Here is an 18,073-nt window from a genome sequence, read left to right as displayed (position 1 = left end):
TCGGGTCGGGTGAGGTTGAATTCAGGTTAGGTTAGTAACAAGTCGGGTTAAATTCGGGTTAAAACGGGTTTGGGTCAATTTCGGTTCAGGTCAATAATTTACGGATTACATTCGGATCGGGTCATCTCCAAGTCAGTTCATGTTTGGGTTCGGGTCTCACATACTCGGGTCAACTCGGGTCTAGGGTTGGTTTTGGTCGGGTTTGGGTCACCACTTTTTCGGGTTCAGATGGGTTGGTTAACAATCGAGTTTGAGTCGGTATTTCGGGTTGGGTCAACTTTTGACAGCTCTATATATGAGAATCTACAAGTTTACAATTGCTGAACAATTAACAATAATATATACATGAGAACTCATTGATAGCAGAGTTATAGGGACCCTCAGACAACCTCAACACATGCAAGTAACTAGACAGAATTCAAATTTAAGACTTAAGGTTTGATATATCCACAATCAAAACCATTGTCAGGCCACTAAACCAGAACAGGACGTAACTTACCTAAGAGACTGTGTGAGTAGTGAACCATTGGTCTCAACTCAGCAAGAACTCCTTCAAGTTGCAGAAAAGTCCTTTATCATACGGATTCTTGAACCTCGTATCTGACAAAGATTGATCTATTTAATAGTATAATAACTACATTAGGCAGATGTGATATACGTAGTATACTAGTATGTATGAAGACAAGAATTACATCATCAAATGGAAGCAGGAGGCAGAACTCACAGAACATAACAAGAATCAGACTTTTAAATTACCTGACATAGGCTGAACAATGACATGGAACTCCGGGTATCTTCTCCAATTTATCTACATACACATAAGCATGCAAATTATAGACAATGTTAGCAAATTACAAAAATTGCTAGCCAGTTCATTTACCAAATCTCTTGCATGTAAAGTGTCAGCTCTCTGCTAAAATTCCAAGCAAATCTTTCGAATTTTAATCTTTTTACCATGAATACAACAATTTTTGTCTTTTAAGTTGTGCTGTTGTGCTTATGATAATTGATAAGATGTCTACTTATTGATCCACATGTTACATACAAAACTTACCCATTCTTCAGTTCTTATATTGAAGCAAACACAATATACATGCCATGCAAAAAAAGCCACCTGTACAATAATCAGAGTTAATCATGAGTAAAGTCAACTAGTAATTCAATTCTTTTCCCATCACTGAATCCACTATTCGCCATGAACTGCACAAACCTGCCAAAGCACTTGAAGCAAAGAAAAGTTCATCGTGCTCAGGACCAAGCTGTATTGAATCTGCAACAAAAGAAAATTCCACCAGCAAAGCTACATTAGAAGAACATGTGAATAATATGTCAGGGAAAATACCTGCCCTGAAGTTCCACTTATACATAGATGATTTTAAATAAATAAGATTCTCTAAACGGTGGGAAACAAGGAAAGATTTACCTTGGAGGCCCTCTCTGTCAAGATCAGATTTCTGTTGATCCCTGGAATCCAGGCAAACTTGATGCTCAGTACTTAGTATTGGAAGGGGAGGGGGGTATTCAAAATACCAAATGGAATTATGGAATTCAGCGCTAATTCCTCTAATTACTGTAACACTCACATGTTAATTCTATTGAAAGAGAGAAAGAGATTATGCAACAGATTAAGAAAATCATTCAAAAGGAAAATAAAGCTTACACTGATGAGAAAGCATTGTATAGGAGGCCTCGATCATTATGAATATAATTAAAAGTGACATGAAAAGCCTATGATTTCTCTGGCCTGCAGACAAGTACATGATCAGACATAAATATTCTGATTTCTGAAGCTGAAGCAAAAATGAGTAGGAATAAAAAATGGTACATACACCACATTCTAAAAATACAAAATCTAGTGTAGTGTAAAACGTCATTCAATTTTGAGCAGCATGTTTAAGGTCTAATTTTTAAACTCATGCTCTGTTGTTACCTATGCAATTTCCAAAAGCAGGGCAGTGGTGATCAAATCCAATAACATAGGCTTTGCAAATTCTACAATAGCGCGTCCTTCTTGAAGATAACGAAGTCTAAAAAGGGAAAAAGGCAACATGAACCATCTTCTTACATGATAGTTTAAGACTTAAAGTCAAGGTTGATCTTAAATTTGCAATTGAAATCCGGAGAAGATATAAAAAGGACTGAATTTTACGTTCTTAATGAGCAAAAGAAATGGATCGAAGACACTAGGATAGCATATATAAGTAACAGAAAGTATTAAAACAAGGCATAATAGCCCTCAAACAGAATATGGCATACGTAAATTTACCATATCACTTGAGTTGTGCAAGCTTGTGCTTCTTGTTGTAGATGATACTTCCTGTAAACATTCAACATCAAGCTCATTAAGCATATTATAACCAGAACAATAAGCGTTGTTCCTAATTCACAACCTCCAGATGATGCCCATCTTCTGAATTTGAACCCTCAACTGAACTGGGAGAGTCATGGCAAACAAAACCAGGATCACTTGATAAGATCCTGAAGCCAAGCAAGTATTTGCTAGTGTTAGGAGCACATCATTGGTGCTTCAAAAGCAGAAGAGTGATAATTAACTTCACCTCAAAAACCCAATAAGAAGAATTGCTAGCTCTGCATTGAATACAACATTTGACAGAATTGAAACAGCTGCAAACCAAGCAAACCAAAAGTCGAGTGATGATCAAAAGAAGACAAGCCTTAATAAACTTAATACATTTACATTTGCACCAGTGATTATTTTTCAAATGAACATGCAATGCCTATTTTCTGAACAATGTGATAAAGCAGGCATCAAAACAAGCTCCAATGGTAAGCAACATTAGATTACCACCTAGCATCGAACACAAAACGTACCCAACCAGGTATTTGAGGTTTCAGCATAGTATTTACTCTCTAGATTGCATAATCAATCCAATTAACAAAACAAAATTTTCCTACTCTATAATTACCTCGTAAATTACTAATACGTGTGCATAACCTTAAAAGATACGAGCACTTGATTTGAAATGGGAGAGAATGATATCGTTTAGTTATCCAGGTAAAACTGATCATGCATTAAAACATAGCAACACGAGAACGAACTAAACTTAAATCTGATAATCAAGCAGAAAGACTAGTAAAATTTCACCCAATTATCAATTATGCAAATCATATTAAAAAATAATCATCAACAATAATAATCTTCCCAATTATTAATTAACTTGCTTAAAGCAAATGTTAATCACACATTCAAAGTACGATGAATCAAAATTACCTTGACTAATCACGCTAATATAAACAATCCAAAAGAAGATCGTGTGAAAAAATACAAAAGCCGGGGCTGAAGCATGAATTCTAAGCAAAAGCTTGATAAACTGGCATAATCCAATAGCAATTGCAAGAACTGCAGCTGCAATTAATGATTAAATATGAATAATCAAATAATTATAAAAACCCTAGAAATTGATTGAGCTTCTTATTAATGGAAGTAGGGCTAAATTACCTGAGAGGAGGAATTGAAGTAGGAGAGAGAATTGTGGGAAGAAATAAGGTATGAAAAGTAGGGAAAATTGAGTGATGATGCCGGAAATACAGGAAACAATACACCGGAATGTTAGGCCCGGCGACTTTTTCCGGCCATTTTCGTCTTTTAAACCCGCCATTTTGGTCGCCGATTCAACGAGTATTCTTTGAATAAGGAAATCAGAAATTAATGTGACGGCCCAAAGGCTGGGAAAAAAGTAAAGGTATAAGATGCGGCCCAAAAGTTAGCAATTGTTCGACCCAAACAAAGTACTCCCTCAGTCCCTCCGTCCCTAAAACTTCGACCATTTTGGGTTGATTTCGCGATTATTAAGAAACTTAAACGTACATGAAAAGTAGAGAGAAAGAATTAAACGTACATGAAAAAATAAAATTTTATATGGAGAAGCTAATTTTGCACAAATATTGTTGTACATTGGTGGGTATTTTAATGCAAATGGATAGATTATTTTGGGACTAAAAGTAGGCCAAAAGGGTCGAAGTTTTGGGGACGGAGAGAGTACAATTTTTAAAAAATAATGTTTTATCTGTCTTCTTAAAAAAAAAAAAAAAAAATCTATGGTAGAATTAATAGTTAGATAAAATCTTGTTTGATTCGCCTTAACATATACTTTTAAAATATTAAAATTAAACTCATGGTATAAAATGTGCACATGCAATTATGAAAATACGAGTACCAACTTTGCAATAAAAAATAAAGGAAGTACCTTGTATTTCAGTACGACTATAAAAAAAAAACAGATAAAATAACATTTGAATCATTAGATTGATAGATGTTGGTTTGGCTAAACAAACCCAACACGATTTTTTTAATATGTAACCATAATGGTTACATCATAATTAACCTAAGGCCCCAATAAAAAACGGACTATACTCAAAGCAATCTTGTTAAAACACTTAAAAGTGCTCAATCAACCATGAGTCCATGACAATACACTATGTAATGAAATACTTGAGAGTTGCCTAATTTAAACTTGAAATAATTTTTAAATATATCACATAGTCTTGTTGCCACAGTTAAGTAGTAAATATATCACATAGTCTTGTTGCCATAGTTAGTAGATGGTGAAAAATAAACTCTCCTTTCAAAGTTAATAAAAGTCCAACATAGTCTTGTTGCCATAGTTAGTAGATGGTGAAAAATAAACTCTCCTTTCAAAGTTAATAAAAGTCCACTTGTAATTGTGTTTGTATTTTCAAATGACCTGAATCAAAACATCACTATTGTGATTCAATATTCAATACCAATGTAGTTGTAATGTTTCAATTTTTAATTGTTTGCCAAATCTATACTTCATATTAAATAAATCATATCATATCATTCATATAACTAATATATAAAGCTAAACTTTTAGCCAGGTCACGAGACAGCGACACTTGGCGTTCCAACTTTTCGCCAAGTGTCGCGCCACGTTGGATAGATTAAAATAAACTTCATAAGATAAAAAAAAAAAAAAAAGTTAGTATAGAATTCTATTTGGATAGAATTTTAGGATAAAATTGTTAGTTTATAGTTTTATTTTCGATAAAATACCAATATCAAATTGAATTATAATTTTATTCAAAATATTACTATTAGTTTTTATTACGTACCTACTACATAATGTAAATAAAAATTATCTTAAATTCAATAAATACCCGGGCATCGCACATGACACCAAACTAATTAAAATAATAAAGTGATCTATTTAAAACGAGGCTTTAATATAAAAGATGGATCTTCAACACTGGCTCTAGATCCAATCAGATGGATCTCTTTTCCCTCTTTTGAATATCGTCAAGTAATTCAATGACAAATTTTTCATTAGCTACTATTCAAATACGAAATACAGAGTATAAGAATTGGAAATTTGAAACTTTAATTTGCCAAAAAATCTTGCGTGGACCTGGTCCACAATAATATTCAACATAGTGTCCTTAATTTTAATATAGTAACCTTATTTTTAACATAGTAACCTTTTTAAAAACTTGTGCGACCTTTAATGTTATCATGAAATTAAAGTACGACATTATGTTGATAGTAACTTAATTTTAACATAGAGGTGTTTATTATTCATATTGACCATTGAATTAAAAATTTCATTAAAAAAATTAATTAACCTCTTATAGCTTATGACACAGTACCTTTTATTTCAACATAATAACCTTTATTTTAATATAGTGACTTTTTTTTTATTAACAAAACAATCATATTGTCTCTAATATTGGTGGTCCACAATAAATTAGTGTGAACCAGGTTCATTTAAGAATTTGTATTAATTTGCATGTTATATTACTATTGTTATGGATCATGGCAAAAGACAATAGAGACTTCACATAATTTCTTTGGCTCTCTTTGTATTAATGCAATGTCCCACCTTATACTACATTATCATTATTGTATTTTGGCAATTTTATTTTTGATGACAAATTCAATTATTAAGGTTATAAGATTTTTTGGATTGAATAAAGGCAAGAAGCCAATTCAAGGATGGGCTTAAGGAAATCTATTCGTATAATCCATTAAGCTCCCAAGTTGGGTGTCAAATAGAGCAATATCAAAACACAATCCCAATGACTAATGAGTTGTCAAATACGTCACTAGGGCTCACTACATCTTTTTCTTCAACGGATTCCACCTCAACAATCCTAATCTTTTTATTTATTTTGGATTATCCTTATTTTAGATTTTAAGGAGGATTCTTAAAAAATATCATTCAATGAATATTCAATGACGGATGATACAAGCTAAGTTACAACCATTACACTATTTGAAAATGTTCAATATCGTTACATTATCGAAACCTCAATAAATATTTTAGCTACTATGATGTGTCTAAACCTTACATTATTCTTTTTAACTGACTTAATATGTATAATTTTACGGTTAAATTTCAACTATTAATAGTATACATGTATATAACCTAATATGTGCAATTTCAAACTTCAAATGTTAATTTTAAAGTATGTACATAGTTTGGGAAAATGTTAAAGAAAAACATTTCTTAATCTCATTCTACATTAGTTCACATGAACTTGCATTTTTTCATAAGAACTGCTAGACTTTTGGCTATGGATGTATTAATAATTTATTTATAGAAATTTATTAACAATGTTAAGTACTCCGTATCTTTATTTTGTTTAGTCCTGTACTAATTTTTTTTAAGAAGTAGATATTCAAATTTGGTACCCAACACCCCTCAAAAAAAAAGAAAAAAAAAAAAAAAAAAAAAAAAAAGAGAAGGTAATTTGGCATTTTAGCTGGGCCCTGGTTAATCCATAATCAAGGTGTGTGGCCCATCCAAAGTCAAAAACCATGGGATGGCTTTAGCTAAATTAAGCCAATTATCACGAATATGTGATGGGCCCACCTCGATTTAGGAAAAAGAAAACTCATTTCCATGTGGGCCACGTGTATGCTTACGATGAAAGTCCAGGTTCAAGGATATTCTTAATCCTTGTTTAAATTACCTAAACAATATAAAAATCTTGATTTGGTGTATAAAATTTAGCCCATAGTATAAAAAGGCTTTTTAACAGATTATAGTTGCTAATTAGCTGTACTCAAATTAACATGCACCACCTGTATAAAATCAACTCTAATCACTCCTTGATGTTTTGCTTGCTTAATTTACATTTTACACGTATTTTATTATAATTAAGTTTGAATTAATCATTACAATTTACGTAATACAATGTCGTTTAGTGAGACATGCTAAATGTGTCTATTGAAAAGGGCTTTTGAACCTACCATACTTTATTCTTGTGAAATATCAAGTACGTTTAAACATAGTTAAACCTTGTTGTGGGTTCACATGTCTTCTAAAGATAATCCACTATAAGTTGGACTCGTAGTAGAGAAAGTTACGATAATGATCATAAATCATAATCATATGCATTGTTGCCAATGTAATTTCTCTTTGATAATTTTATGATAAGTGTAAAAGTAGCATTAAGCTTATTTAGGCCCAATGACTATTACCGTGCGCGTTGGATTATGGACCATGCATAAATCACTTTTTTATTTTTCTTTTCAGAAAATAACATGATACGATATGATAAACACTACGTAAAACAAATGAAATTTGACATACTACATGTTATGTGTGTATAGCCTAAAAACTTATGTGTTTAAAATTGTTTGACACTATAATTTAAATATGATTTAACTTACTAATCGCAAACATTAAATAACAACTGCGATAATAAACTAATAAATCAAACAATAATCGAGAACGGAAGGGATAAATGTTAGAGACTTAAATACTCCGTGATAAATGTTATTAGGATATTTGTAACAATTTGTTATTGTGTAAGTTTCGCAAACCATCCTAACTGAAAGATAAAATGTACAGCTTGTAGCCTTGTACAAGTGGTACTACAGCTAGAAGTCTAGAACATACTCGTACATACAATTGCTGTAGACAGATCCTTGAAGTTATACTAGATTAACATAACACATACTATTATATGGTGGGTTGATTATCCACGATAGAAAAGTCTGTAAGGTTGAGTAGTTGGGGATGCAATACAATTCATAAAATATACTTGTAGAAAAAAATAATAATGTAGTTGTAATAACGCGCAGATAGATGTTCGAAAACCGCTATTTTCTGGTAGGAGTGCAACATTTATGCGCGTATATATATATTATTGTTATCTTAATTTTCTTATTATACTAATTAATTTGCTATTAAAAAATATAATTACCAAAAGAGGAAGGAAGTTTATAATCCACAATATAAAAAGGCTGTAAGGTTGACTGACTAGTTTGAGATGCACTACATACAGATCATTATCTGTCTTTTGCTTTACAAAAGTAGAATTGTACGATTGTTTACCTTAATTACCGATTTTAATAAAAGAAAGAATAATCTTATTAAGGTAATGATTGTTTTTTTATTTTTTTTGCAATGATCTTAAATGAATCTGATGCTTTTTCTTTTTACTTATTTCTATTCAATTTCTATTGGACCAGAATATTGAATTAATTAATTTATTGTTCCACTTGGGCAAAGTCTTAGTAATAAAAGGCTAAAAGCTTAAATTAATATTTGAAGTATCAAAATCAATTTTTGGTTATGTAAAGGTACAAAAACTATTTTTTCAACGAAGAAGAATATATTACTAGAGGCAGACCATTTTTTTTTTTTTTTTCATGGTAGAAAGAGAAGTCACATTTTCTCACCTTCCATCCATTATTTCCTTTAAAACTCAATTCATTTTTATTCTCTCTTTTTGTTTTCTCAGAAGGAACCAGCCAAGGACAAATAATTTTAAATTGTGTTCTCCTTTTAAAACATGTTTTTCATATATAAAAAAATAAAAAATTACGAAAGCTAAATCGTAACCTAAAGCTGTGATACCATGTTAGATAAAACTTCTTCCATTCGAGTGAATTCCATTGATACGTATATAAAGGGTAACAACCGAGAGACCTAATCTTGTTAGGAAATCTCCCAAGATATTTAAATAAATACAATAATATATCCTTCCATACATAACAATACTAGAATATTTATCATATTTTATCAAAAAGTACATTTTAATCATTTTATACTAATGTTTGCTATTGATCTAAAAATTGCGTGGTCTCATTACTCTCATGGAATCTTGGGTAGTAGTGCTCAATAAAAAATTTACCAATAAATATCATGGTGTATTAGGAATGTAGGATTCTTATGAATGATCTGACTGTATAAAATAATGATTAAAAATTTTTAAATGTCTAAAAACTGCCTATAATTTGCAATTGTTGCAAGTGTTTACTCCAAATACCAGAGTATTATTTTTTAAAAGTTTTGGTTATAAGATATGATGCATATCTTGAGACACAACTTTGTTATTATCAATTCGATTCTGATTGCCTCCTTCAATCATGTTCTGTCTGTCTTCAAGATTCCGTCTTCTATTTCTGATCGTATTGATGGTCTCTTGTCTCGATTTTGGTGGCGCTCTTCTTCCTCTTCTAAAGGCCTGGCTTTTCGTTCTGCTTCACTGTTGCACCTTCCTAAAGGTATGGGAGGCTTAGGCTTCGAAGTGTTTCTTTGTTAAACTCGGCTCTGTTAGCCAAACAGTGTTGGCGTATTCATCTTCATCCCCAGCTTCTAGTTTCAATAGTCCTTCTCTCTAAATACCCTTCTCTTACTCCGTTCCGAACGGAAGGTATTTCTAGATCCTCATGGGGGTGTCGAGGACTTATGGATGGTATGTCAGTTTTGTCCGCAGGCCTGGCTTGGAAGGTAGGTTCTGGCACTAAAATTTGTATCCTGGAGAATAATTGGGCTCCAGGGGGTTCTATCTCTTTTAAAGCTTCGGCTGTTGGGTCGTCTTTGTCGACCCATGTTTCATCTATTATTGATCCGCGTACACACGCGTGGGACACTTCCTTAGTTCATCGTTTGTTCGATTCATCGTCTGCTCAGCGTATCCTTTCGCTTGAAAGGCCCCATTGTGTCATGGACGATTTTGTTTACTGGAAATTTACTAGGGATGGTCAGTTTTCTACTAAGACGGCTTACGCCCTTTTGGTTCGCCGTTCCTTGGCCTCTGTGGTCAGCTCTCCGGCTTCAGATTTATGGTGGAAACAGTTTTGGGGAATTTCTATTCTCCCTCGGCTGAAATTTTTTGTTTGGAAGCTGTTACACGATGCTTTACCTCTAACGAGTCATCTTAGTCAGCGGGGCATTCCTGTAGCTCCTGTTTGTGTTTTCTGTCATCAAAATTGCGAAACAACTGCTCACTTATTCCGGGATTGCGGCTTTACTTCAGGATTGCTGGTTCAGGGTCCGTTGTCCTTCACCCAGGCTACTCTGCAAGTTACTCCCTTTCATGCTTGGTTCACTGACATAGTCACTTCATTCAAAGAGACTAAGCTATGGGATGATCTGTCATATTTCATCTCCTTAATGTGGGCCATCTGGTTGTCTCGTAATCACAAAGTCTTTCGCCACGCAGTTATTTCTCCATCTTTGGTCCTTAGTTCGGCTGAAGAATGGGTTTCTAGGGGTTCGGAGGCATTGGCCTGCCTTCAACGTCTGCTTCCTACTAGTCAAGATCATAGAGTTAATCGTACCCCTCTGAGTTCAGGTTGGATACGAGGTTCTGACTCGGATACTCTGGATTGTTGTCTTATCCTGGATGGGGCCTGGAATGCTCAGGATAATACTGCTGGCATAGGTTGGGTTTTCCGAGATCTCTTCTCAGATCAGGTGTTGGGAGGTGGTCTTCGTGCTCTGAGAACGGCTTCCGCTCTTCAAGCGGAACTTCATGCTTGTTTATGGGCGTTTCGGTCTACTAAGCATAGAGGGTTTGTTCGACTTCAGATATTTATCGATTGTGCCCAGATGGTCTCTCTTCTTACCCAAGCTAGTTCGGATGATATTTCCTGTTTTTGGTTACTAAGGTCAATTCGGGAGGAAGTTCAGGATCTTACAGCTTGCAGGATTCGGAAGGTTCCTCGTTCTTGGGTTTCGCCGGCTCACTGGCTTGCAACTCAGGCTCGCAGCCGTAATTTTATTTCTTGGTCTTTTTAGTTGTCTTGTTTATTTGTTAGGTATCTTTGTCAAAAAAAAAAAAAAAAAACTTTGTTTATTAGTTTCTATAATTATGTAAAGGATATTGCTAACGAATGCCCCCGAGGCGTCGGATAAGCATTTAAAATCTTACCTAAATTGGTATTAATTTGGGAAAGCATGACAAAATCACACGTCGATCAGTGTTATTAATGTTAGTTTTAATTTAATCTTTCTACTTTTACCTAGCTTATCTAACGCCGCCGGGGCGTTCGTCAACATTTGTCTTAGGGCATGTTCACATTTACTGAATTGAACTGATTGGAGTTTATCTGAACTGAACTGAACTGAATTGATTGGAGCTGAGCTGAAATAAATATTTTATGAGAGAGGGAAATTAAGGGCTAAAGTGAACCGAACTGAACTGAATTAAACTGATTGGACCTGAACTGAAATTAAGTAAATGTGAACAGAACCTTATATGAAAATTGATATTATGAAAGTTATACACTATCATCAACATAATACGAGTATACAATATTGTTTATCTATGTATTACTCTGTTATTATATAAATAGTGAAAAAAGTTACCATAACACTTACAAGGATGGAGAGATTAGTTAAATTAGAGAAAATACCAAGTTTATCTTCATGATAAACAAAAACGTTTATATAGTAACATTTTTATAAATAAACCAACAAATTTTTATTAAATGAAGGTTCACTAATGTTGACTTTTTAATTTTATGTTAATTACAGAAATGTCATGAGTAAACGTTTTTCTGTTTATCACAAAGATAAATTGAGGCTCCCTCGTTAAATCAACTTAGGGGATATTCTGATTTACTGAACTGATTGGAGCTTAACTAAACTAAATAGAGGTGAAATTCTGAAACAAATATATTTTATAAGAAAAGGAAATCAGAATCTGAACAGAACTGAACTGAATTAAAATTAAGCTAAAGAGAAGAGACCTTTAAAGAGTTCAAATGTTCAAGTCTTCAAGGCTCCAAAACGGCAAAACCCCCAACTCCAACTCACCAACTTCACAACCAAAGTCAAGTGGTTATCCTTAACCATAGTTAAACCTGCAAAAAAAAAAAAAAAAAAAAAAAAAAAGAAAGAAAAAAAAAAGGTTGTAGTAATAAAAATTTGAGCGCGTATGTCTGAATCTCCATCCTTCTTCTTCTTCTTCATTTTCTGCTTTCTCTCTCTTTCATGGAGCCTACCTTCTCTACTTCCTCTTCTTTTCTTCTTCCAATCACTCTCACCTAAATTTCTACTTCCATTTTCTCTCTCCTCAACTTCTGCTAAAGTCTGCGCTGATTTTTTTTCGCCATTTTTGTTCCCCATTTTTTCTTCTTCAATGGAGGATGAAAACGAAGCTCAGTTGCTCAACAATTTAATTGATAGAATCAATGAAATTGCTTCTATTTCAGATTATCGTCCTCCTGTTAAGAAACAATACTGTAATTTAGCTCGTAGGTTGAAGCTTTTGACCCCAATGTTCGAGGAATTGAAGGAGAGTCAATTGCCGTTAGATAACGATGTTGTTATTAATCTCGTTGCTTTTCTCGATTCGCTTGTTCAAGCTCTTGATTTGCTCCGATTTGGTTCTCTAGGCAGCAAAATTTATCTGGTTTGGATCTGCTCATTATATACTGTTAATTACTCTCTATTTACACCAATTTTGCTTATATATTTGAAGTTTTAGTTTGATTATTGAGTTCTGAGTAATTTTCCCCAAATTTGGTTGATTTGAGATTGTCCGTTGAAATTGTAGGGTTTGAAGATATTAGGCTAAGAGTATTGATTTGTTTGTGTAAATTGACTGTATTACGGTAGTTTTCAGAATTTGAGATAGAGATTTTAGGGAAATTCCAGGATTGCAGGGGATTGTTGATGGAATATGAGGAATTAAGTGAAAGACTTTTATATTTTAAGCACTGATGATTTATGATCAAATTTATCTTTTTGGGTTGTTGTTATGTGTAATTATTAGTGTTTGTTACTAAGATTTAGGTGATTCATAGCTCGATTAAGCGGTACTTGTCATGTTTAAGTAATACAGTAGCATGGATAAGCGTTGCTTGTCCCCAAATTTATTGAAGTAAATTTAGAATCAGAATAGTACTTGTGTGCTGCTAGAGGAAGAATTGTAGTGGCTATTGGGGATGTTGAGAGTTGAACTTTACTTGAGGAACGATAAGCAAGTTAGATATGGATCAAGATTTTAGTTTTTGACAGCCAATGGCATAATAGCCTGTAGGCAAACACGTTACGGATGTTGAATTGATTGAATGATATGAACACATAATTGTTGTATTAGGTTGGATGAATGACCATGTCGATCTTGACTATTTACAAAATTCTGTGCGCATAAGTGTTAGCAGTGTTGTGTGTAGTAGAATCACTGGTCCTGATCAGATCATCTGGTGTTTGCAATGGAGGAGCAGGGCCTAGGAGAAAAATTACAATCTTATACTGATCAAAATAATGGTTTGCACATCATGGAATAGCTCTTTTTGGAGGTGTCCTGTTAATGGCTGTAATTGACATGGAACATTATGTATGTATTCGTATTGATTGTAAATGTATAATTTGTGAGCTGTATAGCCTGCTTTGGCTATGTTGGTTGATAGACCATATTATGGCTCACAAACTGAAAAACTGATAAAGTATTATTTGATCGAGGCTTTAAACTATTATGTTGGGGGACAACAAAATTGTTTACTAATAGCATTAGTTTCTTGGGTATTCCTTTTGATTTGTACTTTTGTTATGCATGTCAGTCAAGTGCGATGAATACTCTTCCAAAATTTCCTATGACAATATATTATCTAACCATTTGATGTATGATAATCCCTTGCTGATGTTTCATTGTTCACATTTGTCATGGTAATGGCAGGCCCTTGAGAGAGAGCAGATTATGATGAAGTTTTATGAAGTGACATCTAATTTGGAGCAAGCCCTGGATGGAATTTCCTTTGAAAAACTTGACATTTCTGACGAAGTAAAGGAACAGGTAGAATTGTGTTGCATGCCCATGATGATCGTTTGACTAACTGAGTGAGTTTTTAAGAAAATGTAACTTACTGGAGGGATTTTGTATTTTCAATGCTATACTCCTCCTGGCCTCTGTTTCCATTTGATGTACCCATTTACTGTAGACTGTTGTTTCTAGGAGAGTTGAGTGGGTTTAATGTGGATATAGGAAGAGAAATTTAGTGAAAAGGTGGATGGGTTTCATAAATACTTGGATAAAGTAAGAGAGAAAGAGGGGAAAGGTGTAACTATTGTGGGGTAAAGCCGCAAGGGAATAGTAAAATATGTTTGCCAATAATAGAATAACATAGAAGTATAAATAATAACACCTCAAGTAAGATTAGGTACATCATTAAAAAATCAGAGGGGAGTAGTATATCTTGCGGTATTGCACCATGCCCTTAACTTCCCCCTCCCCACTCTCTAGTGAAACAAGGTAAGTAAAAGAAATACGGCCAAGTATAAGTTAATGATGCAAACTTTATTCTTTCAGGTTGAGCTTGTTGCTTCTCAGTTTAGAAGAGCCAAGGAAAGAGTTGATGCACCTGATGCAGAGCTCTATGAAGATCTTTTATCTCTATACAGCATCAGCAGTGATACAGCTATGGACCCTGACGTAATGAAGAGAGTTGCTGAAAAGTTGCAGTTAACGAGAATTGATGATCTGACACAAGAGTCTGTGGTTCTCACTGAGATGGTTTCTGCAACTGATGGAGATGCTGACGAGAGAATAGAGAAGATGTGCAATCTACTAAAGAAAATCAAGGATTTTGTTCAAACGGAAAACCCTGATTTGGGAACTTCTGCAGGAGAGAAAAATTTGTCATCAAGTTGTAGTGCGCAAACATCTACTGATGGGAGCCCCAAGTCTGTTGTTATACCAGATGATTTTCGCTGCCCAATCTCATTAGAGTTGATGAAAGATCCGGTTATTGTCTCAACTGGGCAGGTATTACCAAGTAAATTATGTTGTAGTAACTTGTTTTCTGCAGCTCTTTTCCATCCAGCTTAAGGTCATAATACATACCTTACACTTAAGGTGTAGAGTTTCGTGTACAGTTTGTTGAAACTTCTCAAATGGCAGTATTCTTCTGGGTGTGTACTGAGGGTTGGGGAGAGGGGGGGGGGGGGGGGAGAGAGCAACTGTACTTGTTGGTATCTTAGTATGGAGTAACAATTTCCATAGCACATTGGCTACTTCCTAATGACATGCTCTTTAAACTTGGGTTTACTAGTATCCAATTTGTTAAAAATATTCATTTTTTGGGTTGTTTAGCTCTTGCTTTGAATCATACTTTTTTCCAGATAAGCAGCAGTTTTGTCATACTCAGCTGCTGCTGATATAAAAGAGCTCTCTCTTTTTGTTTTTTCTTTTCACACATCATCATTATCTAATACACATTACACAGTATATTCTTTTCTAATATTATTCTACTTTCACTTCTTAACTAACCGAAATTATCTCTCTTACAGACCTATGAACGTTCATGCATTGAAAAATGGATAGGAGCAGGTCATAATACATGCCCAAAGACACAGCAGTCTCTCCAAAATTCCTCTCTCACCCCCAACTATGTTTTGCGAAGCCTTATAGCCCAGTGGTGTGAAGCAAATGGAGTGGAACTTCCCAAGCGACCAGGCACTTCCAACCCCACCAAAACAGCGTCTGCTTGTTCATCTGCAGAACATTCTAAGATTGATGAACTCCTCCGCAAGCTTCATTCAGGCTACCCTGACGATCAGCGATCTGCTGCCGGTGAAATCCGGCTTCTCGCAAAGCGTAATGCTGATAATCGTGTAGCCATTGCTGAAGCGGGGGCTATCCCACTTCTCGTGGACCTACTATTAACGACAGATTTACGTACTCAAGAGCATGCTGTGACCGCTCTTCTTAACCTCTCTATATGTGATGATAACAAAGGAAGCATCATAAACTCTGGGGCGGTGCCTGGTATAGTTCACGTGCTGAAGAAGGGTAGCATGGAAGCAAGAGAAAATGCTGCTGCTACCCTTTTTAGTCTCTCAGTTGTGGATGAAAATAAGGTAACAATTGGTGCGTCAGGTGCTATACCTCCTCTTGTTATGTTGCTGAGTGAGGGTACTCAAAGAGGGAAGAAAGACGCTGCTACTGCACTTTTCAACCTTTGCATATACCAAGGTAATAAAGGCAAGGCAGTTAGAGCTGGTATCGTGCCCACACTAATGAGGCTATTGACAGAGCCTGGAGCTGGCATGTTGGATGAGGCGCTGGCTATTCTCGCTATACTAGCTAGCCATCCCGAAGGTAAAGCAGCCATTGGATCTGCAGATGCATTACCCTTTTTGGTAGACGTTATTGCAAATGGATCACCCAGGAATAAAGAAAACGCAGCTGCAGTTTTAGTACATCTTTGTTCAGGGGATCCAAACTACCTAGCAGCAGCACAGGAGATAGGAATTATGAGCCCATTGCTTGAGATGGTACAAAATGGCACCGAGAGAGGGAAGAGAAAGGCCCAGCAATTATTGGACAGAATGAATCGGTTGCTTGAGCAGCAAAAGCAGGCCCAGGCACAAGCCGAGGCTCAAGTACTTGAACCTCCGAATGTCGATGAGGACTGATAGGGTCTTTGTTTTTCTTGATTTTCCAATCCTATATTTTTAAATATATATAATTTATTTCTTATTTTAATTAAAGGGAAGGAGGGTGGGAGAGGGCCTTCTGTTGATTCACAGGGAGGCCGGAGGTGGAAGGTCATAACCCTACGGGTGAAATTCGTTGTTTTTGGCATTCGGGTGAGTGTTTTTGGAATGGGACTGAGGATAGATCTTATAATTCTCACAGGGGGCACGAAAGGCATACAAGAAAAGAAGAAATTGGCGTCAGTAGTCATGTTTATCGAAATGTAACTTTGTAAAATTTGTATCAACGCTAATCATCCTCAATTTTTACTGAAGGATACATTCTTCTGTACTTCGATCCTCCTCTGCGTTATTTTCGGATTCATCTATTCAAGGCCTTTTACTAGTACTTCGTTTCTCAAAGTACGGGAACTGGGAAGCCATATGAGAACTTGAAACCATCACATTTAATTACCTACAACCTAAGGACTTTTTCAGCCATTAAGAGAACTTGTTACTTACCATACACTGGCTTTCTTATTGTTGGTTTTTATGGTAGTTTGCTCTTCTTTCTTGCCAAAATTAGGAATAGTTTTTACGATGGCCAAATCTACGAATACGCCTTTATTTTAAAGGCACGCCTTTTACTGCTAACCATTGGCCAACAGTTTGATCAGGAGTAGTTTACATAGAACTATAGAAGTATCTTGACAAAACTGATCCAATTCGAATTATCTTGATCTGAATTACAAAGTACTTGAGTTGAACAATACCCTAAAGTGAATCGAACAAAATCAAAATTGCTTATATATTGGCTAGTTTTCCATAGGCCATAATTAGCTAGATGGAAAGACCTAAAATTGACCCCAACTCGACCCATTCCTTAATCCTTATACCCAAGTGAAAATATCACTCGAATATTATCCAATCCAAACATGAATAGACATGACAATTTTTATTAGAAATTTAAGGGTGTGATGTATACTTATTATGCACTTATATTTTCCGAGTGTATAATTTTAAGTCTCGTTCAAATAGTAAGAAGCCTATTATCAATCATAGGGCATAATAATTCAAAACAAGTCTCCAAATCAATTTTCTTGTAAGTAGGTTGGGGTTTTACAATCTCACACACAACTGTCACTTAGATTTTACATGTGCATTGGATTTTGTAGGACCTCAATCACCACTCTATAATTGATAATTAGATATTCGTTAGAGAAACGTATATTTTTTTAATATTAGATTTTGGGGTTTTATATGAAAATTTATTTATCCTCAAATTTAAATTGCATTATGAAGTAGACATAATTTGTACTTTGTAGGGACTCTACCAAATTGCGTTAAGGGAGCGTTGACACTTAATGCTGTCGAACATTTATCCTTTAAAGCTGATGTTTCCATTGGGCTTAGCCGTTTCAAATTTAGGCCCA

The 18,073-nt window shown here is 34.8% G+C and overlaps 2 protein-coding genes across 3 annotated transcripts; one reads left to right on the top strand and one right to left on the bottom strand.

Moving 5' to 3' along the window:
• Positions 1-403: 403 nt before the first annotated feature.
• Positions 404-3,654, bottom strand: LOC145620136 (uncharacterized). 2 transcript variants are annotated; one of them, XM_081674784.1, is made up of 12 exons: positions 3,461-3,654; positions 3,233-3,367; positions 2,559-2,625; positions 2,391-2,478; positions 2,267-2,317; positions 1,931-2,027; positions 1,661-1,744; positions 1,424-1,464; positions 1,211-1,270; positions 1,055-1,114; positions 757-808; positions 404-600 (listed from the first exon to the last, which is right to left on the bottom strand). In XM_081674784.1, the coding sequence occupies exons 1-12, from the start codon at positions 3,618-3,620 to the stop codon at positions 533-535; spliced, it is 963 nt and encodes a 320-aa protein (XP_081530910.1). In that variant the 5' UTR covers positions 3,621-3,654; the 3' UTR covers positions 404-532. The 2 variants fall into 2 exon arrangements, with proteins under 2 accessions (XP_081530910.1, XP_081530907.1); XM_081674781.1 differs by having other exon boundaries at positions 405-615.
• An 8,509-nt stretch (positions 3,655-12,163) lies between these two features.
• On the top strand, positions 12,164-17,049 carry LOC145624549 (U-box domain-containing protein 13-like). Its single transcript, XM_081677600.1, has 4 exons — positions 12,164-12,633; positions 13,903-14,019; positions 14,533-14,988; positions 15,513-17,049. The coding sequence occupies exons 1-4, from the start codon at positions 12,361-12,363 to the stop codon at positions 16,638-16,640; spliced, it is 1,974 nt and encodes a 657-aa protein (XP_081533726.1). The 5' UTR covers positions 12,164-12,360; the 3' UTR covers positions 16,641-17,049.
• The last annotated feature ends 1,024 nt before the right edge of the window (positions 17,050-18,073 follow it).

The sequence above is a fragment of the Chenopodium album genome, chromosome 3 (genome assembly GCF_948465745.1).
Source record: "Chenopodium album chromosome 3, dcCheAlbu1.1, whole genome shotgun sequence".
NCBI classification, from domain to species: Eukaryota; Viridiplantae; Streptophyta; class Magnoliopsida; order Caryophyllales; family Amaranthaceae; genus Chenopodium; species Chenopodium album.
This window is presented reverse-complemented; position numbering and strand designations above follow the sequence as displayed.